We start from the raw sequence: 21593 nt of genomic DNA on the forward strand, positions 1-21593 counted from the left end.
GCAGAGACAGAGAATCCGGTACTGGAAGAGGGGCGCTCGCTGTCGAGCGAGAAGTGCAAATCAACCGAGTGGAAAATAAAGACAAACTGGATGAGAAATAGTCACGAAGGGAAAAGGAGGAACAACTTGAGGATGACTGTGCACGTCAGGACGCTTCAGAGGGGAGCTGGGATCGAGGTCAATTAGCCGGAAATGGTTGAGGAAAGTTTCCTAAAATAGGGGAGGAAGGGAAATGATAGGAGAGAGTGCAGAGTTCCCTTCCTCTTACACGCACAGGCCGTTCATGCATGGCCAGCGTGCGTCCACGCTGTGCCAGGCGCAGGTCTCCTGTCCCTCAGAGCCTCGCGGTCTATGCGATAGAGAGCCTGTCCGTGAACCACAGCAGCCTCGTGGCCGGAGCTGCCATGAAGGCCGTGAGAGAGCCCTGGACTAGACCCCAGCCGGGGAGGGAGCTTGGAGATGTCCTCGAGGACAGGCTGCGTGAATGCGCTGCCCAAGAGGGTATATTTACAGAGGGCTGGGGACAAGACAGAACACGGCATTCGGACACGGAGGCCTGGCTTTCCAGGGGGCACAGTCAGGACAGACACTGTTGAAATCAGTCCAAATTCTGCAGGGCCTTGCACGTCGTTTCACAGAGCTGAAATGGGGTCCTGCAGAGGGTGGAGAGGTGTGAAGGACATAATATCTTTGAGTCTATGGCAGTGGTGGGAGGACGTGCCCAAGAGGATGTAGGGCCCTCGTGGAGGCCCCTGAAACAATCGGGGTGAAAACTGGAAGGCTGGAACTGAGGCGCTGGCAACGGGAGACAGATATGAGGGGAAGAATTGGAGCTTTTAGGAACTTCTGGCACCGTGTGTGTCTGCGGGCGCAGACGACAGTGGCTTTGTGGCTGGGACTGGGGTATTCATCTTGTGTCCTCAGCGTCCACGTCGTGACCGTCAGGGTCAGTCTTGGTGAAGATGGCAGAATGAATTCGGAAATTAAATAGTTGAGGGAGGGGTCTGGAGAAGATGAGAAGAAAGGAATATGCCCTGGAGGGTAATGAGAGGAAGAAAGGGAAACGCAGAAAGTCCCCGGGTGAGAGTGGCCACCCCTTCCACGGGCCCCGAAACCTCGCCCTCGGGAGACTGGGACCTACCACCAGCGTCCGGTTTTCCCGCCGCTCGCAGGCGGCCCCGCTTCCCTAGCGTTCATTGGCTAAAAGCCCACGACGCTAGGCCACGCCCCCGCGACTCCGGCGGCGTTTCCCCGCCTCCTCCTGCTCCTGGAGCCTCCCCCCTCTAGGTCACGCCCACGCCGGGGTCCTCCAGGAGGCGGGCTCCGTCGGCCTCGCCTTCTGACAGGGCGGCTCCCACCAGGGGGCGCCGCGCACCCCGCCCGCCGCCCGCCAGCCCGCCCGCGAGTCTGGCGCACACACCCCCTCCGCCCCGAGCGCCCGCAGCTCGGCGCCCGGCGGGCTGCGCCGGCTCCCACTCCGGGAGGGGCCGGGGTCCCAGATGGACGCGGCAGGGTCTGCGAGGCCAAGCGTGTAACCAACGGGCGTCATGGACGCAGAGCAGCGGCAGACGACGGGGGCCGACGAACGGGCGACCCCGGGGCTGGAGGCGGCGTCTCCTGCTGCCCCGGCGCCTGCGACCGCGGCCTCGGGACCACCCCCCGGGCCTGGCTCCGGGCCCGAGCCCAAGCGGAGGCAGCTCGGGACGCTGCTCCAGCCCACGGTCAACAAGTTCTCCCTTCGCGTGTTCGGCAGCCACAAAGCTGTGGAAATCGAGCAGGAGCGGGTCAAGTCAGCGGGGACCTGGATCATCCACCCCTACAGCGACTTCCGGTACTGGGGACCCAGCAAGGAGGGCGGGGGACACAGATCGCACCCCACGGGCCGCGACGCGGGCGCAGGGCCCGCCCCACCCTCCATGGACACTTCATTTCCGGCCCAGGGGTCGTGGGGGGGGGAGACAGTCACTTCCCCCAATGTAACCTGGGAATTCTTGAGCGAGGGACCCCCAGCTGGAGGTCCTCGGTGACCTGACACGGGAGCAGACACCAGAGACCTGGATTTCCTGTTTCGGGAACCAGGCACTCCACCTGGACCACAGGGATTGCTCGAGTTAGGGACGACTGCCGCCGGCAGTCCTGTCTGCTGGGGACCTGGGAAATTATGTCATGTTGCAAGGCTCGGGGTCAACCTGGGGGAGAAACCGAGTTCCAGTATCTCTCACCCTTGCGCTTACACCCCCAGCACCCGTAATGCTCAGCAGGGCGGGCTAGCAGGATAAACTAGGGGTGCTGGGGGGGCGGACGCCGGGGGTGTCCCCGCGGCGGTTCTGGTCGCTGTCCCTGGTGCTGAAAGCGGGATGCAGCGGGACTGGGCCAGGACTCTGAGCGGCTGAGGCAGCGACTTGAGGCCACCGCCACCCTCCCAGGTGACCATTAGAGAGACGGAGGAACGGAGGGTGGAGGTGGGGCTATTGCATAGTCCCCATCAGCCTGTACCTCTACATCAAGGTCGCTAGGGGAGGAGAGCAGCCCTGTCCTTGGGGGGAAATGAAGGACAGCTTTTGGATGAGGCAATGGTGTGTCCAAAGCACCTAAGATGGGGTGCAAAACGAGCAGAAAGGGTGAGGTGTGAATCAGGAGCCTTTGGAGACCTGGACATCATTTTGAATCCACAGCCATACACACTCCCTAAATATTCCTCTTTCTCTCATTGCTCCTTTCTCTTCCCTCTTCTCTGCCTTATTCCCACCCCACCAATAACACCTGTTCTAATTTCCTGTGATCTTTCTCTCCTCCCCCATTTACCCTCAGATGTAACCCCAGAAGCCATGTATCCCCCTTATTATCATGCTGCTTCTCCCTCCTCTCTTCTGCATCACCCGCTAGGCTTGTGACTGCCTGTGAGTCAGGCTGTGAAGATACTCCATGGCTGGGCAAGCCCTCTGCTTCCCTCCTCTCCCAGCTCACACTACAGGATTTCTCCAGAGGTCTAGAAGGTGGAGGAGGAAGGGGTTCAAGGATCTGTTGTTGATTGAAAGTCTGAGGGGCTTCCTGGAGGCCTGGATTTGGGAACCCCCATATTTATTTTAGAAGCTGAAAAGATTGATTTGTAGTCAAAGTCAGAAGAGATTGGGTCCTGGTTTGGTGCTATGATTAGGTGTGTTCTGGAGTTAAAACCACCCTAGCTGGGGCACCTTGGTGGTTCAGTCAGTTAAGTGTCCGACTCTTGGTTTCGGTTCAGGTCATGATCTCAGGGTGGTGAGATCGAGCCCCAAGTTGAGCTCCATGCTCAGTATGCTTAAGACTCTCTCTTTCTCTCCCTTTGCCCCTCCCCCTGCTGTGCTCTTTCTCTAAAATATATAAGTAGATCTTTAAAAGAAAAGAAAAGAAAAAAGAAAGAAAGAAAAGAAAGGAAGGAAGGAAGGAAGGAAGGAAGGAAGGAAGGAAGGAAGGAAGGAAGGAAGGAAGATGCCTGGGTGGCTCAGTGGTTGAGTGTCTCCCTTTGGCTTGGGGCGTGATCCTGGGGTTCTGGGATCGAGTTCCACATTGGGCTTCCTGCATGGAGCCTGCTTCTCCCTCTACCTATGTCTCTGCCTCTCTCTTTCTCTCTGTGTCTCTCATGAATAAATAAATAAAATCTTTAAAAAAATAGAAATAAAACTGCCATAGCTAATGGGGGCCCTCAGGTGGTCCAGTGATCTTCTCTGAATAGAGGCTTCACTTAGCATCCTCTTGACCTCTTCTTTCCAAATGTCTACCACAGCAGTGTGGCTCTCCCCTGTCAATGCCCTTGCTTGAGCTCAGCCAGAGTGCCAGCGGACACAGGGAGATGAGTGAAGGAAAGGAATGCAGAGCTTTAAGCCTGTTGCCTTGGGATCTCCTGTGGAGCTGCTCTGTGTGCAGCCCTGTCTGAGTGTTGTGGAGGGGGGTGGGGCATCCCTAAAAAGCTCAGCTCAGATGGGAGGCAGAACAGACCACCCCACCCTGGGACATAGATGAGTAGATCCCAGCAGAGAACCAGGAACCATGGGTCCAACTGGGTTGGGAAGGAGGGCTGGGGAGGGCATGAAATCCTAGACCAGGAAGGGGCAGAGAGCTGGAGATGGAAGAAGCAGCAACCTCTTCAGAAATCTGGGAACCAAAGGTGGGTGAGTCATAAAACCAACTAGTGCTTGTACAGCACTGTCATATCCATTGTCTGAGAGTGTGTCTTTCCAACAACCCTGTGGGATTAGCACAGGGTACTAGATCTCTTTCAACTTTAAAAATATTTAGTGACTGACATAAATCATGTACATGATAAGAAATTACATATATAGGGATCCCTGGGTGGCGCAGCGGTTTGGCGCCTGCCTTTGGCCCAGGGCACGATCCTGGAGACCCAGGATTGAATCCCACGTCGGGCTCCCGGTGCATGGAGCCTGCTTCTCCCTCTGTCTATGTCTCTGCCTCTCTCTCTCTCTCTCTCTCTCTCTCTGACTATCATAAATAATAAATAAAGAAAAAATTAAAAAAAAGAAATTACATATATATTATACATGTTAAAGAGAAATATATGTGTGTATATATAGTAAGGATGTATATAGTAGATATATCTATATAGTATGTATGTCTCTATGGTAGGTCTCTACATAGCAGTTTAGTGTATAATGGTATATTTTACATATAGTCAAAACACATGTGTGTATGTATATAAACATACATGCATGTGCCTATATACATACATATACATGTAATCACAAAGCACATCCTCATGTAACAACCACCCAGGTGAAGAGAGACTGTATTGCCAGTGCCCAGAAGCACCGTACAGCCCTTTCCCTAACCTACTATTCTGACTTTTGTGGCTCACATCCTTACTTTTTTCTTTTAATAGTTTTACCACTTTTCTGTGAATCTCTAAATAATGCAGCTTAGTCTTGCCTGTTTTTGAACTTTGCACAAGTGGAATCACCCAGTATGTATCCTTTCATTTTTTTCTTTTGCTCAACACTAGATGTGTGAGATTCATCCATGCTGCAGAATGGTAGCTGTTGTTGGGTGATTTCAGGGTTGTAGATTATTCCAGGGCACGAGTATATCACAGTCTATCTACAGTATTTATCTTATTTATCTACATTTTCCTACTGATGAACATTTGGATTATTTCCAGATTTCATGCTGCTATAAACATTCCTATATGTAACTCCTGGAGCACATACTTCCCTTGAGTGTGAATATACTTAGAATGGAATTGCTGGGTTGCAGGGAATGCAAATGTTTAACTTTACTAGATAATACCAAACTATTTTTCCCAGTGGTGGTCCCAAATTACACTCCCACCAGTTGTAAATGGTCATTCTGTTATTTTGTATTCTTGCCCACTCTTGGTTGTGTCAGGCTATCTGCTGTTTGTCTGGTGGATGGTGAAATCTCGTGGTCTCACTCCCAGTCCCACCCCCACCTCAGGTTTTACTGGGACCTGATCATGCTCCTGCTGATGGTGGGGAACCTCATTGTGCTGCCTGTCGGCATCACCTTCTTCAAGGAAGAGAACTCCCCGCCTTGGATCGTCTTCAACGTCCTCTCTGACACTTTCTTCCTGCTGGATCTGGTGCTCAACTTCCGCACAGGCATCGTGGTTGAGGAGGGTGCCGAAATTCTGCTGGCGCCAAGAGCCATTAGGTCGCGCTACCTGCGTACCTGGTTCCTGGTTGACCTCATCTCCTCCATCCCGGTGGACTACATCTTCCTGGTGGTGGAGCTGGAGCCACGACTGGATGCAGAGGTCTACAAAACGGCGCGTGCGCTGCGCATTGTGCGCTTCACCAAGATCCTCAGCCTGCTGCGGCTGCTCCGCCTCTCCCGCCTCATCCGCTACATACACCAGTGGGAGGAGGTGGGGCAGGGAGGTGGGCAGGGGGGCTCGCAGACTCCTCTGGGACAGCGCTATGGGTGGGGCTCCTGGTGACTTTATGGGGTGAGGCAGCTGGGTGGGCTCTCTCCAGAGTTGGTGGGGCAGAAGCAGGGACACGATGAGGGTTTGGAGGGTGCCCCCCACCGAAGTGAGGAGAATGGAGCACAGTGCAGAGGAATGCTTGTAGGTTAGTTGGCCTCTGGAAGGAGGAAGTGGGAGGGGAGCAAGCTGTGGAAGCGAGTTTCAGCTTCCAGGGGAGCAGAGTTTAGTGGTTCAGAGTGTGGGCTCTGTAATCTCATTGCCTGTGATCACATCCCTATTTTACTATTTACTATATGAGACTTGGTTTCCTTTACTATAAAATGAAGACATTAAATATACTGACGTATGATAAGGCTATGAGGATTAAAGGAATTAATACCCACAAAGCTCCTAAAACAGTGCCTGGAAAATAGTAAGTCATCTGTTAGTGTTATGGGAGAGGAAGGGGCTGTTGGCATGAATCCTTGCACGCATGCCTTGGGGACATTACACTGTAAGATGCCCTCTTTCCTCTTCTCTGCCAGGCACAGCCTAGGCAGCTTGTGCAGTAAGTTTCTTCGAGTTTCTGCTGTGACACTGATTCTGGGCATATGACTGGCATTGACTTCCTATTGGTGAGAGTAGTAATGCAGCCGACTTTGTATTAGCTGTATATGTATGCCATAAGGCTCTATGCACATGAACAATGGCCGCATTTTAAAAATTCATGGGGGCTGGGGCTAGAGAGAAGTGCAAGGAAAGAATTTGCAAGGCCAGGAATAGAGGAGGACCAGCGGGAGGGAGTCCTGTCCACAGCAGCCGCTCCTCGGACTCCTCAGATCTTTCACATGACCTATGACCTGGCCAGTGCTGTGGTGCGCATCTTCAACCTCATCGGGATGATGCTGCTGCTGTGTCACTGGGATGGCTGTCTGCAGTTCCTGGTCCCCATGCTGCAGGACTTCCCTCCTGACTGCTGGGTCTCCATCAACCACATGGTGGTGAGAAATCCCCACAGCTCTGTCACTTCTGGGCCTTCCAAGGGCTCTTCTGTCAGGAAGCGGGAGATGATGGAGTGAGGAGGTGGGGAGGAAAGAGGGGGAAGCTACCTAGAGGAAGTGCTTCTATGTGGGGAGCAGGTAGGGAAGGACACCTAGGGACCCTAAGATGCAGAGATGCCCCTTCTGACCCCCGGACCCCAGAGCCAAACCGAAGTGCCTCATGGGAGGCAAGTCTAAGAAGCAGGGGTCAGAAAGGACAGAAGGAGGGGGGATTGCAGGAGGAGAATGAGGCCTATCTGAGGAGGCTGTGCCCAGCTCGGCAACACACTCTGCCCTCCAGAACCACTCATGGGGGCGCCAGTATTCCCATGCCCTGTTCAAGGCCATGAGCCACATGCTGTGCATTGGCTACGGGCAGCAGGCACCTGTAGGCATGCCCGACGTCTGGCTCACCATGCTCAGCATGATTGTGGGCGCCACGTGCTACGCCATGTTCATCGGCCATGCCACTGCGCTCATCCAGTCCCTGGACTCCTCCCGACGGCAATACCAGGAGAAGGTGAGCAGGGCCCCAGGAGGAAGGTGCGGGCCTGGAAGGGGGTTAGAGGCTGGGTAGCCCAACTTGAGACCTGTTCTGATGAATGCCCCTGTTGGGTCTCTGTGTCTTGCCCTATGTCCATTTGTCCCTGTGAACCTGTCCTCGGACCCTTCCTCTGCCCGTGTGTGGGTTTCCCTGTGACTGTGCTGTGTGCCTGCCCTGTGTCTGCACATCCTTCTGTCGCCTGGCACAACCCCATCTGGCTCCATGTTTCACCCCTCCGGCTCTGGCCTACAACCATGATCTTTCTCCCATACCCACCCCTGCGGCCGGTCCTGCCCCACGGTCTCGTCCTCTCACCTACTGGCCATTGGTGGGTCTCTAGTACAAGCAGGTGGAGCAGTACATGTCTTTCCACAAACTGCCGGCCGACACCCGGCAGCGCATCCATGAGTATTATGAGCATCGCTACCAGGGCAAGATGTTCGATGAAGAGAGCATTCTGGGCGAGCTGAGCGAGCCGCTTCGGGAGGTGGGGCTGGGCAGGGCCCCAGAGGGGGGATTTTCTAGGACCTGGGCGTGTGGGGTGCCATCTGGGATAAGGGCGCTGGTCAGGTGCATCTGTAGGGAGTAAGGCCTGTGGAGGACCTCATCACAGGCCAGGCCTCTGGGAGGCTTTTAGGGACTAGGGTCTTTCTTGAAGATATTATGGGAGTGAAATATGTATGGGTGAAGTACCCATACACACCCTGGGAAGGGGCAGCAGGGACCTCTGTTTTGGGGGAACAGTCCTGCGGGAGAGCTCTGAAGGCAGGAACTTAGGGTGGTCCTAGAGCCACTGAAGCATCCCCATCCTTTGGCAGATCTTGACCCTAGGGGTGGGGCCTCTGAGACAGATGAGCTCGAAGGGGGCACCTAGGGGCAGGGGGCACAGCCTACCTGACAGGCCCCTCCCCTGCCCAGGAGATCATTAACTTCACCTGCCGTGGCCTGGTGGCCCACATGCCGCTGTTTGCCCATGCTGACCCCAGCTTCGTCACGGCGGTGCTCACCAAGCTGCGCTTTGAGGTCTTCCAGCCGGGAGATCTCGTGGTGCGTGAGGGCTCCGTGGGCAGGAAGATGTACTTCATCCAGCATGGGCTGCTCAGTGTGCTGGCCCGCGGCGCCCGGGACACCCGCCTCACGGATGGATCCTACTTTGGGGGTCAGCAGGCCTCGGGGGGCGGGGGAGGGACTGGAACCGAGGACAGAGGGTGATTACTCCCTGGATCAGTGTCCCTGCCTGGCACCTGGCTGTGTGTAGAATCAGAGTTCCAGCCCTTCCCTAGGCCTGCTTAGCCAAGGTCTTGGGGCCTGAGGCCTGGAGCTCTGTGTTTTTAAGTAGCTTCCAAAAGAGTCCAGTCACAGCCAACTTGAAGATTTCTGGGCCAGTGGGCCTTTTAGAACCCTTAAGCTGTAAAATCTGGATTCTGAGATGAAGGAAAGATAGGAATAAAGCTGTGCTGTTCCAGGGGCTTGAGTTTGACGGTTCCCTGGTGGGATAGATACCCTGGCAGGATGGTTCAGGGCCCTGGGCTGTGGCAGTGGGGGCCATCCCACCAGTTGCTGCCCAAAGCCACTTGAAGCTCTGTACTCTCTCAGGCCCCAAACCACCCTCCACTCCCTAGCATCCCCATTGCTCTTTGCCCTTTGGCACTGCTTTTCTCCTTCTCTGGTTGCCCTGACTCCATTTCAAGGGGTGGAAGGGCAGGTACACCGAGGAGCTGTCCTAGGCCTGCCCCTTGGGCCAGGGCAGGGGAGGTGGGTGGGAATTAAAGCAGAGTGGAATAACTTTGTGCGTGTGGCCCAGCAAGATCCACCTGTTTGTCAGCTTTAATTCAGAGAGAATGAGAGGGATTGTAATTGTGTATGTCTGGAGAAGGACAACCCTTAGGGTGTTTAGAGACCTTGGTGTGGGTGGGGAGGAACCTGAGGAAACTGGATCAGAGGCTGCAGGCCCAGTGAGAGGGAAGTCTCGGGACAGTGGTTCTGAGGGCCTCCTCCCAACCTGGACAGAGATTTGTCTGCTGACGCGGGGCCGGCGCACAGCCAGCGTGCGGGCTGACACCTACTGCCGCCTCTACTCACTCAGCGTGGACCATTTCAACGCTGTGCTGGAGGAGTTCCCCATGATGCGCCGGGCCTTCGAGACTGTAGCCATGGATCGGCTGCGCCGCATCGGTGAGGCCTATCTACCCTGTCTGCCCCCATGCCCTACCTCCAAAGCCAGGACCCCCTGGACTCCCAGGGCCCAGGATCTAGTCACAACCCATTATCAGCAAATGCCCCAGTAGACCTTCAACACTGTCTCCCTATCCTTGTCGCTCAGTGTCTCTTACCCCTGGAGGTAACGTCCCAAGTCTCTTTGCCCAGAGTCCTCCTTCCCTGAGGACCAGTCAGTCCCTGACCCTCACCGTTTCTGATCTGTACTCCCTTCCCTGACCCTTGCACTCTTGTCCATGACCCTCTTTCCCCAACCCCCATCCCCATCCCTCACCCCACTGCCATCCTTTGCCTCTGTCTTGCTCTCCTCCTGCTCTGATATCCAACCTTCACCTTGGATTCTGTTCCTGTCCTCATTCTCTCCCTCTTGGAATGATTTCTAGGCAAGAAGAACTCTGTCCTGCAGCGGAAACGCTCTGAGCCCAGTCCAGGCAGCAGCGGGGGCACCATGGAGCAACACTTGGTCCAGCATGACAGGGACATGGCCCGGGGTGTCCGGGGTCTAGCCCCAGACACAGGAGCTCGGCTCAGTGGAAAGCCAGTGCTATGGGAGCCCCTGGTGCACGCGCCCCTGCAGGCAGCTGCTGTGACCTCTAGCGTGGCCATTGCCCTGACTCACCAGCGGGGTCCTCTGCCCCTGTCTCCTGACTCTCCAGTCACCCTCCTTGCTCGCTCAGCTCGACGCTCAGCAGGCTCCCCAGCCTCCCCACTAGTGCCTGTCCGAGCTGGCCCTCTGCTGGCCCGGGGTCCCTGGGCATCTACCTCCCGCCTACCTGTCCCACCTGCTCGAACCCTCCATGCCAGCCTGTCCCGGGCTGGGCGCTCCCAGGTATCCTTGCTGGGTCCCCCCCCAGGAGGAGGTGGACGGCGACTAGGACTTCGGGGCCGCCCTCTCTCAGCCTCCCAACCCTCTCTGCCTCAACGGGCAGCTGGGGATGGTTCTCCTGGGTGCAAGGGCTTGGGAAGTGAACGCCTGTCCTCCTCAGGGCTCTTGGCCAAGCTTCCAGGGACAGCCCAGCCCCCCAGGCCATCAGTGCCTGAGCCAGCTGCCCCTCGGGGCCCCCAGCTCTCTGCCAATATGTGAAACCCTTGGGGAAGCAGTGGGGTGCAGCCGTGTGTGCCGAAGGGCAGATGCCTCCTGGGGAAGGCCAAGGAGACCTGAGACACAGCCCTGTGGGAATATCTCCCTTTATTCCTGAGGAGATGTTCTCTGTCCTCAGCTCAGGCGCCCCACAACCTGTCTAGCATCCTCCTCATCTGTTCACCCCTTCATCAAACATACTGAGCGCCTACCATGTTCAACACACTGTGCCAGGAGCTAGATGTCTTCACTGCCAAGTAGAAGTGACTCCGAGGCCTCTGAGGAGGGTGTGCCCCAGGCGTGGTCCCACCAGGCTCAGGCCCAGGCCCAGGCCCAGGCCCCTGCCTCACCAAGCACAACTCCTTGCCTCTGCCATCACTGCCAAGCAGCCAGAGGTCTCAGTTTCCCTGCCTGCGCCCCCGCAGGCTCCTTCCCAAGCCTGTTGCACTTGTCCTGTCTCCTTAGCACAGCCGCCCACTGCCAGTCCCCCGAGCCTCCACTGCTGGCAACAGATGTCTGAGCTCCACCCTCTCTGCCATGTGTGGACCATCCCCACCCTGTGGCCCCCACCCCAGAACAGGAACACATGTCTTCTGTTGAGTCCCCACACTCTCTGTCCCTGTGGTAGAACTGGCTTCTTGTAGACGGGGAGCCACCTCCTCCCTGTGCCTGGCCCTGGTGGCATCCCCCCAGAGGCTGAGGGACGGTGGGCACTAGATCCCACAGGAGAGGGGCAAGAGCTGGAATCCTTAGGTGGCACTTTGCTTCCCTTCCTCCCTCCCATCCTTTCTTGTTTATTCTTATTATTCAACCATGTAATAATTGTATTTAATCATTTGCTAGTTTTATTTACTATGAATTCATTTTATTCAGCCATTCCTTTGTCCATCTGTCTCCACATCTCCTCACAGGGAGAGAGGAAGGAGCAAGGCCTCCCTGCTGGCGCCTGTGCTCCTTGCTCAGCTCCACTGGCAGGCAGCAGTGCTGCGGAGCCCTCAGCCTACCTGGGGAGGTCTACCTGGTGAGTCGCAGGAAGAGCTACCCACGTGGGGAGGAGGACTCTTGCTACTTGTCAGGGTTTTGTTCCTATGGAGTTTACTATTGGTGCAAGAGTAAGGGGAGGACCCGAGGTATCCAGACCTGGGGAAGGGTAGGCTAGCCAGTACCTCTGCCTTCTCACCCCGTTCTCCTCCTGCACCTGCTCTACAGTATCAGAGAATGTTGCCAGGACCCTAAACCTTTCCTCTTGACTGAAAAGTCCTGGGCTTTATAATTGCTTCCAAACAGCCAGGTTTAAAAGGAAACTAGAGCTACCCATTTTGCCTCCTAAATTTGGAGGGGGCACAGAGGGCATGAAAGAGTTCCTGGGTGCAGGAGGAGGCAGCTGGCATCTGACCCAACAGGGTGTGAGGGACACATAAGAGCAGCCAGGGAGAGGCCTGCAAGCCCCACAGAGCTTGTGAAGATAGTGACAAGATGAGCCCACCCAGCTCTCAATGCTCCCCACACCTGTCTACCCTCACTTCCCCGAAAGGATGGTACTTTGAGGTCACTGGCAATCACAGTGAAGGAAGCCATGGCACTGTCCTCAGGAGATGCCCGACCATCACGAAAGCTGCATTGGAAGGACCAGACTGCATGGACAGGAAACGTAATCTACATAGTGACTTTGTGGAGATGCCCTGTCCCTCTGTCCCCCACCCCCATCCCGGGTATATTGAAGCCTAGGGGGATAGAATTAACCAGTTAAGCTAGGATTAAGGGCTCAGAGAATCTTAGGGCCCAGCTGAGAGCATTGAGTGCAGGGAATGTAGGATTGGTACTTGCCAGATGGTCAGTGCTTAACTGGACACAGACTTTGGGGTCCTGCGTGAAATGGAGAGGGGAAGGGGCACCCTAGAATGGGACTAGATGGCAGATGTGGCCTCAGCAGGGAGGACTGCAAGGGGGACCTTGGGGTCTGGGGCATGGGATCCAGGTTGGGCTGGGTCAGTGGGGCGTGGCATCTCAGGATATGCTGAGCACTCGCATGATATTGGTATAGCCAGAGCCAGGTCGCCAGCCTGTCACCACAATCACCAGGTCCCCCACACGGAGGAAGCCACGGAGCTTTCCTGGGGGGAGAGGGTGGGGGAAAGAAGATGACAATCAACCACAGGGCTGCAGGCCAGCCCTATAAGGAGAACTAGCCACAACCCTCCATCTGTTCCAGTCTGGCCTGAAGGTGCCTTGGGCAAACTGTACACTGTGTGCCATAGATGGCCACATAGGGAATGTGACTGCTGCAGTCTGTTAGAGCTGCAGGGGTGTCCATGGGTGGCAGGGGCCTTGCGACTACGTAGCAAGGCTGTCCACCTGTATTGCTATGCTGAAGGGAAGGAGGGGTGGGGTATGATCACAGTCAGTTGTAAATTAGATTTTAGTTCCAGCTGGTGGGGGTGGGCGGACTGGGTCCCCCTTGTCCTCTCACCTCTTACTCCTTATGTCCCATCCAGCTCTGGCCACCTGGTGCAGGCAGCAGCTAGGCTGACCTCTCTCCCATTGCCCTCCTCCTCAGTATGTCCCCCTGTCCCTGGAGGCCACAATATCTCCATGTCTTAGTGAACATCACAGAGAAAATGTAGGACCAGAGCAAAAAGGCAAGGCCCTTGGAATGGGTATGAAAGTGAGGTCGGGGGGCTGATGATACAGATCCAGGGCTGTGTGTAGGTGGCTCACCACTTTCAATGCCAAATTGGACCCGGCGATCCACATCGTCTGCCCAGATGGCCTCTGGAGGTTCACTGTAGAGCAAGGGGAAGACCCCTCGGCACAGGTGGGCCTGCCGGGCAGCCTGGGCAGAGCGGGTGACAGCAATGACCGCTGCCCGAGGCCGGTACCGAGATAGCAGCTGTGCTGAACTGAAGGAGGCAGAGAAGGTTCAGAACAGTGAAAGAGTGCTGAACCAGGAAACAAAGGTTTGGGTTCTGGTCCCAGGTGTCACAAACAAGCTGTGTGGCCCTGGGTGAATCATCATATTTCTCTGGGCCTTGTTTTTCTCACCTTGTAAAATGGGCATAAGAATGCCTGCCCTTCTTACTACACAAGGAAGATAGGAGATAATGAAGGATAGATCAGAGCAGATAATAAAAAAAACTTGGGACACCTGGGTAGCTCAGTGGTTGAGCATCTGCCTTCAGCTCAGGGCATGATCCCAGGTCTGGGGATCAAGTCCCACAACGGGCTCCCTGCAGGGAGCCTGCTTCTCCCTCTGGCTATGTCTCTACTTCTCTCTGTCTCTCATGAATAAATAAATTAAAAAAAAAAAAAAAAAAAACCTTGAGAAGTATAAAACCCTTCTGAGAATGTCCCTACATGTAGTAGTTAACTCACAAATGTCTTTTGTTAATTGTCACAACCCCACAAGGAAACAGAGGTCTCTACAGCTTGGGTGACTTATTCAAGAATCATAGCTGATTTCAGAGCAAAGACCTGAACTAAGTAAGGCCTTCTGGGCCCTTCTGCAATGCCTCAGCATTGCAAGGCTTTGTGGGCTCAGGGCAGGGGACTTGCCGAGGGCCCCTAGAAACCTGTGTCCTGGAAGCCAGTGTGCCCCGTGATGTCACCTTCCCCTGCCAACCTCCTGGAGCTCACTGGGATGATTCCTGGTGTGCTCCAAGATCTGCCTCTCCTGCCCTCTAGCTCTTGGGTAACTAGCTACCTCTCCTCTTGCCCCAGAATGACAGTCTTCATGCCTGATAACAAGACAAAACCCAAGCCTGCAGTTCATCCCAGCCTGCCCCTGACCCAAAGCTCTGTTGGTGTTGCCAGTGTCCCCCTCACCGGCCAGTCTTGGTCAGCACGATGATGGCAGCAGCACAGCACTTGAAGGCAGCCTCCACCGCGCCTATGGCAGTGACTTCCGTGGGATCGCGGCTCAGTGGCGCTGCCCGGCGCAGCTCCTCAAACAGCTGCCGGTGGTACACAGCAGCCTCTGCCTCCCTGGCAATCTGCAAGCAGCAGGAGGTCAGGAGATGCGGGGGCACCAGATCCTGGAAGGGGCTTGGTCTTCTGGCCCATTTGCCTAGCATTCTAAGCTCCTACCGCATGCTGCATCTTTACAGCCTCCACAGGAAATTTGCCCTTGGCGGTCTCCCCTGATAGCATGATGCAATCTGCTCCATCCAGCACAGCATTGGCTACATCACTCGTCTCTGCCCGGGTTGGCCGGGGCTTAGTGATCATGCTCTCCAGCATCTGGGGGACATCTGGGTGTCAGAGCTGTAGGGCTCACACTCTGACTGAGGACTTGCCCAAGCTACTTCTCTGCCATTCTCAGAGTGCCCAGAAAGCCAGGATCACAGTCAAACTATGTGATTCTGGTGATTCAGTTTCCTCATCCGAAAATAGGGCTCACAGAATCTCTTTCCAACTTTGTTGTTTGAGGATCAAACCCTGGACAGCAAAATATGCTATAGACCTAAGGTGTGGGTATTGACCCTCAGGTGTCCCCAACACCCAGAGAACACCCGGGGCCCTGAGGGCTCACTCCAGACCTGTGTGGCACAGACGACGGGCTTGCCCGCCAAGTTGCACCGACCAATCATCATCTTCTGGGCCAGGAAAACCTTCTCAGCAGGGATCTCGATGCCTAGGTCGCCCCGTGCCACCATGATGCCGTCACTCACCTCCAGGATTTCATCAAACCTGGGCGGTTGGGGGAGTCAGGGCTGGGAAGAGCCAGGAGATGCCAGGGAGAGGTAGGCTGGAGAAGAGGAGGGCAATGGGAGCAAAGACCAAGCCTCACTTCTTCACGCCTTCGTGGTTCTCAATTTTGCTAATGATCTTGATGGTCCGTCCTTCCGGCCCCAGAGCAGCCCGGATGGCAGCCACATCACTGGCTTTCCTCACAAAGGAGGCAAAGATGATGTCCACATTATGCTCCACCCCGAAGCGTAGGTCCTGGGCGTCTTGCTCAGACAGCCCCGGCAAGTCCACCTCGGCACCTGGCAGGTTCACGCCTTTCCGGCTGCCCAGGAGACCTCCATTCTCCACTTGGGTCTCCAGCCCCTTCCGGTCTGCGGGCATGGGAAGAGCCAGTGCAGGTGACCGGTGAGCAGGGTCAGAGTCAGGGTCTTGGGCCCCCAGAGGTCAGGAACCCAAGTCCTCCTGTCTGTCCATCCTGGGCCTGGCCTGTGCATCGGACAGGCGTAGGGGAAAGTGTGTGGAAAAAGCAGATAACCCGCCAGCCCCAGCCCAGGTTGGTTCCCCGAGTCTGCACACGGGAGTCCTGGGGGCGGGGGCCGCAGGTCTACCCCGCAAGGGGGCCGGGGAAGGGAGTGCGCCCCACGTCCCCGCCCGCCTGGGGCCCAGGCTCCTGCGCACCTATTTTCTTGACCTGCAGGGAGATGAGCCCGTCGTCTATGAAGATGTGGCCTCCCACCGGCACGACCTTGACGATATTGGGATAGTCCACCCACACAGTGTGTGCATCCCCCAGCGTCCGGAACGCCGGGTCCACGGTCACCAGGACCCAGGAGCCCTTCACTAGCTCCACTTCGGTCTCAGGGCCCTAGGGACCAGCTGGTCTCAGGGCCCTAGGGACCAGCCAGAGGGGCCTTGACACCCGCCTCCTGCCCTGCCCTCCCAGGCCCCGCCCCCACCCGCGACTCAGTCCCTGACAGGGTGGTGGGGGCCTAGGGAAGCCCCTGGGCGTGGTTGGCCTCTCACCCCCTTCAGGACCCCGGTCCGTATCTCCGGTCCCTTGGTGTCCAGGGCAATGGCCACGGGACGATAGCCAAGCGGAGAAGTTGCAAAGCTCTCCACAGCCTCCCGGATGTTGGCGATGGACTGAGCGTGGTACTGGGGACCAGCGAGAGGGGATTTCAGGAGCAGGTTGCCCGGCCCCCTACCTCTCAACCCGGCAAGCTTTAGCTCCGCCAGCCTCCCCTTGGCCCTGCCCCAAACCTCATGGGAGCCGTGGGAGAAGTTGAGGCGTGCAATGTTCATCCCGGCCTTGATCATCTCCTTGAGGCGCTCCACCGAATGAGAGGCTGGCCCTGAAAGCAGAGATCCTGCTCAGATCCCACCACCTGCAGAGTCCCCTCCACCCCCACGCCACAATAGTCCCGCCACCTGAACTTTATTCTCTGATGCAACCTCTGCTCCCAGGTGAGCCAGCACCTGCTTCCCTGGGATTGGGGGTGGGGGGGCAGTCTTGGAGAGGAGCGTCCTTAGCCCAGCTTGAGGCAACTGTGTTAACAGTGATGTAGAGTGAGGGTCCCCTGGTGCATGAGGGTTTACGGCAGGGGATAATGTGCCAGGAGAGGGCCTGTGGGGTGTCTGGGCCTTTGGAGTTGGGAGGCCTCATATTGACCACCCAGGACAGGTGCTCTCTCCCCACCCCTGCTTTGCTGGCAGGGCAGCTAGGTGATGGAGAGCCCACCGGCCAACCTCTCCGGTCCCTCCCCAAAGCCAGCTTGCACAGGGGTACTAGGCCCCTTCCTCAATAGCTGGAAGACAGATGCAGCCTTCCTGCAGCCCCCTGTGCTGTCAGTGTGTTCCTTTCTTTTTTCTTTTTTTTTTTTTTTTTTTAGTGTGTTCCTTTCTATTGGATCATTCCCATCAGCATGTAACCCTGCTGCACTTTCTTCCATCGTAAAAGAAGATCTCTGGTCCCCAGCCCCCTCCAACTACAGTCCTATTCCTTTGCTGTCCTTTGCTGCAAAACTCATTGCACGAATTTTCTGTGCTTGCTGCCTGCAGGTCCGTTACCCCCTCGTGGTGCTCTCAGTCCAGCGGGGCACTGGCCCGCCTCTCACCAAGACCCTCTGGGTGGTAGTTAAATGTGATGGTCAGTTCTCAGGCTCATCCTGGCTGGCGGGTCGCTGGCATTTGACCCTCGTCCTTGACGCACCTTCCTCATGTGGCCTCTCCTGTTTCCTCCCACCCCACTGGCTGCTCATCTCAGCTCTGGCTTCCTTCTCTTGACACTAGACACCTCATCCTCTTCTCTGTCATCATTCCTTCTCTCCCCTGGAGGTGTCACCTAGTCTCCTGGCTTTAGATACAGTCTATACGCTGCCAACAGCTCCCATATTTCTGTCTCCAGTTCAGCCCTCTGCTCCAAACCCAGACTTGTGTATCTGATTACCTCTGTGCATCTCAAACTCAACACAAGGCCGAACTCCAAACCTCCCCGTAAAACCTGCTCACCACAGTCTTTCCTGCTCACTTGATAAGGCATCCATCTAGTGCCTCATGCCAAAAGCCTTGGAGTCCTCTGATTCCTTTGTCAACCGCACCCCCAGCCCATATCCAACCCATCTGGAGATCATGTCAACTCCATCTTCCAAATGCACTCACGGTCTGATCAAGTCTCACCACCTCCACTGCCCCCACCTGGTCTGAGCCAGAAATGTCGCAGGAGCCACTTCTGCACTTGCCCCCACCCCAACCCCTGCAGCAGCACAGCCAGGGCCACTCTATTACAGCATAAGTAAGAGAGAGTTCTCCCCCCAGCATTCTGCAGCCCTCTTTCACTTCTCTTGGAGGAAAAGTCAACTCAAACCCAAAGAATGGCTCCCAAGCCCTACATGACCCTCTTCTCCCCTACAGTGTCTTCATTTTGCTACTCTTCCCCCAGATGGTTTCTAACCATTCCAGCCTCTTTGACTCTGAGCCTTTGCACTGGCTGCTCCCTTGTCCAGAACTCCTGCCCCTCCCCCCCACAGGGGCGTGGCCTCCTCTCATCTCCCTCACACCCTTGTTCAGGTCTAATTTTCTTTCCTTGTTGTTTGTTTGTTTTTTGGGATTTTATTTGTTTATTTGAGAGAGAGAGAGAGAGAGAGAGAGAGAGAGAGAGCATGAGCAGGGAGAGAGGGAGAAACAGGCTCCATCCCAGGACCCAGGGATCCTGACCTGAGCCAAAGGTAGTTGCTTAACTGATGGAGCCTCCCAGGCATCCTGGATTTAATTTTCAGAACAATAGGTCCCCATCTGGGGCTACAGCCTGCCTCCTGACCTCAAGCCCCTAATGTCCCTTATATGCTCTGTTTCTTGTTTCCATAGTTTCTACTACTTCGTCACATACGAAATAATCTATTTCTTTTTTTTTTTATAAGCAACAGGGTGATTACCACTGCTGTTTTCTTTTCTTCTCTTTTTTTAAGATTTTATTTATTCATGAGAGACACACAGAGAGAGAGGCAGAGATACAGGCAGAGGGAGAAGCAGGCTCCATGCAGGGAGCCCGACATGGGACTTGATCCCAGGTCTCCAGGATCACGCCCTGGGCTGAAGGCGGTGCTAAACCGTTGAGCCACCCGGGCTGCCCGAAATAATCTATTTCTTTTTAAGTTAGTATGTTTAGTATTTATTGTCTCGCCCAGCTAAATAGTAGGCTCCCTAAGGGCAGCGATCTTTGTTTACCTCACCCATCTACTCCCGGGCCCCAAACCTTAGCTGCTGGACACTCAACAAGTATTTGTTAAACGAATGACTGTCAGACATGGAAAGGTCTCAGAGGAGATAGAAGGGGGAAAACATCTTGGGAAACGCTCAGGAGGTCCTGTGATGCTGGGGGCTGCTCACCGATGGTGGCAATGATGCTGGTACTGCGGGCGGCCACAGGCTCCGAGTCGATGTCCAACAGGCACAGGTGCTCCAGGAAGGTGTCTGCCATAGCAGCTGACAGCTGCTGCTGCTGGAAAAAGGCAGTGCCCAGCTCTAGGGTCAGCTGGGCCACACTGGCCCGCCTCAGGTACCCCGCCGGTCCTGTAGGGGAAGAGGGCTGAGTGGGCCCCTGTTGTACCTGCGACCCTTCACCTCAGCACACTCTGTCTGCTTCAGGTTTCACTGAGTCCTTCTGATAAGCTGGGCGCTACACTGACCTTTCCTAGAGATGGGGTTCGCATCCAGGCCTGGCCGACTGTGGCCCAGTTCTCAACCGTCCAGCTCCCTACCCCTTATGCCCCTGACTTTCTGCCCTTGAGCTGAAACGGCAGCTTTGCTGGAGGGAGGGTGCTCCCTCCACCTCAGTCCTTCACCGGGTCTAGTCTAGCGGCTGCTCATTGTCCAGAATTAACCTGTCCCCTCTCCTAAACTCCTTCCAATTGGCTGGCTCCTCAACCCCTCCTCTGAGTTTCCAGAGCCTTTAATGCTTTCCTGGTCCTGGGGTCCTTGGAGCTTGACCCGGCCCAGCTCAGAGGAGCCCCACTTCCAGCCGTACCCTCCATGCCCCTGAACGCCTGCCTGTCCCCGGGGTCAGCTCCTCACTTGTCAGCCTGTCAGAGGCACAAGGCCCAGTTGGGCCGGGCGAGGGAGGACTTCTGCATGTTGGTTAAAGTGTCACCACCAAGGGCCAAAGTCCAGGCAACACGGGAGCGCCCCGTGGTTCCCAGGCTGCAGGAACCCCCCCGCCCCGGCCTTGCCTACAGAGGTTGGGAGGGAGGCTTGGACAAGGACCCAGAACTGAACACAGGTTGTTCACAAATGAACAGAGATCCTCCAGCACCGCCAAGGCCCTCTCAGCCAGCAGCAGATGTTGGGCATTTATATTGCCACTGCCCCTTCCCGATTTCCACCCCCATTCCCCCACTCCGTTCAGTGGCTTCTGCTGTCTTTCCTTACCTCCTGGAGCCCCAATCAAGATGGACTTTGCTAAGTCCCTTTGGGACTTAGAGATCCTTGACCAAAGCTCCTGGGGTTGTATGTTCTCCTGACTGGACATGCTTACAAAGTGAGAGGCTGTGGGGAGAGAGAAAGAGAGGAGGACAGAATTGCTGGTCTTATCTAATGGAGCCAGAGAAAAGAACAGGGGCACACCCAGCTGACTGCCCCTGGCCCCATGCAGAGTCCCTCCCTGAGACTTGCTGGCACTCTGCCTCATCTTCTGGCGTTCCCCCTCTCTCATCCATTTTTCCCCAAGGAGTTTCCAATTTGTTCATGCTGTCATGGACCTGAATAGAGATTTTGGTGATATGGTGCCCTTTGTACTTTACTGAAGTTGGCCCTGGACAAGTCTAGGAAGGAGGGGATTGATGGTGGAGACTGGAGCCTGAAGAAGGGGATGGGAGCATGTTGACAGTATGATGGGATTCTCTGGAAGGGCTCTCACAGCATCACTGTTACCATAACACTGGCTACCATTTGCTCCTTGGCCAATATTTATTGAACATCTACTTTGTGCCAGGTCCTGTGGATATAATGGTGAGCAAAACAGACAAGGCCTTTGCCCTTCTATGGAATTTATAGCACCAAGAGGGGCACCCAGCTGGCTCAGTTGGAAGAATGTGTGATTCTTAATCTCAGAGTTGTGAGTTCAAGCCCAATGTTAGGAATAGATTGATTAAATAAAAATTAAAAAAAAAATGGGATCCCTGGATAGCTCCATAGGTTAAGTGTCTGTCTTTGGCTCAGGTCATGATCCTGGGGGCTCCCTGCTCAGTGAGGAGTCTGCTTCTCCCTCTGCCTCTGTCGCTCTGCCTGATTGTGTGTGTGTTCTCTTGCTCTCTCTTTCAAATAAATAAATAAAATCTTAAAAAGGAAAAATAAAACAAGTATCAAGAAAATGAATATACAGAGATCCCTGGGTGGCGCAGCGGTTTGGCGCCTGCCTTTGGCCCAGGGCGCGATCCTGGAGCCCCGGGATCGAATCCCACGTCGGGGTCCCGGTGCATGGAGCCTGCTTCTCCCTCTGCCTGTGTCTCTGCCTCTCTCTCTCTCTCTCTGTATGGCTATCATAAATAAATAAAAAATTAAAAAAAAAAAGAAAATGAATATACAACTACAAACTTTCTTGTTTGGGTTTTTTTG

The 21593-nt window shown here is 55.3% G+C and overlaps 2 protein-coding genes across 5 annotated transcripts; one reads left to right on the top strand and one right to left on the bottom strand.

Moving 5' to 3' along the window:
* The first annotated feature begins 582 nt into the window (after window positions 1–582).
* Window positions 583–11691, top strand: HCN3 (hyperpolarization activated cyclic nucleotide gated potassium channel 3). Of its 2 annotated transcripts, none has more exons than XM_041750871.1 (8): window positions 583–1831; window positions 5380–5878; window positions 6757–6918; window positions 7259–7477; window positions 7842–7988; window positions 8420–8660; window positions 9512–9676; window positions 10102–11691. In XM_041750871.1, the coding sequence occupies exons 1-8, from the start codon at window positions 1548–1550 to the stop codon at window positions 10800–10802; spliced, it is 2418 nt and encodes an 805-aa protein (XP_041606805.1). In that variant the 5' UTR covers window positions 583–1547; the 3' UTR covers window positions 10803–11691. The 2 variants fall into 2 exon arrangements, with proteins under 2 accessions (XP_041606805.1, XP_041606814.1); XM_041750880.1 differs by having other exon boundaries at window positions 5449–5878; window positions 10102–11685.
* PKLR (pyruvate kinase L/R) lies at window positions 11640–20082 on the bottom strand. 3 transcript variants are annotated; one of them, XM_041750940.1, is made up of 11 exons: window positions 20008–20082; window positions 19371–19553; window positions 16746–16837; window positions 16509–16640; window positions 16164–16350; window positions 15586–15856; window positions 15335–15485; window positions 14883–15035; window positions 14622–14788; window positions 13518–13699; window positions 11640–12913 (listed from the first exon to the last, which is right to left on the bottom strand). In XM_041750940.1, the coding sequence occupies exons 1-11, from the start codon at window positions 20012–20014 to the stop codon at window positions 12807–12809; spliced, it is 1632 nt and encodes a 543-aa protein (XP_041606874.1). In that variant the 5' UTR covers window positions 20015–20082; the 3' UTR covers window positions 11640–12806. The 3 variants fall into 3 exon arrangements, with proteins under 3 accessions (XP_041606874.1, XP_041606875.1, XP_041606876.1); XM_041750941.1 differs by lacking the exon at window positions 20008–20082 and adding an exon at window positions 19670–19995; XM_041750942.1 differs by lacking the exon at window positions 20008–20082 and adding an exon at window positions 19591–19995 and having other exon boundaries at window positions 19371–19482.
* Between the last annotated feature and the right edge of the window lie 1511 nt (window positions 20083–21593).

This window comes from Vulpes lagopus, chromosome 1, assembly GCF_018345385.1.
Source record: "Vulpes lagopus strain Blue_001 chromosome 1, ASM1834538v1, whole genome shotgun sequence".
NCBI lineage: Eukaryota > Metazoa > Chordata > Mammalia > Carnivora > Canidae > Vulpes > Vulpes lagopus.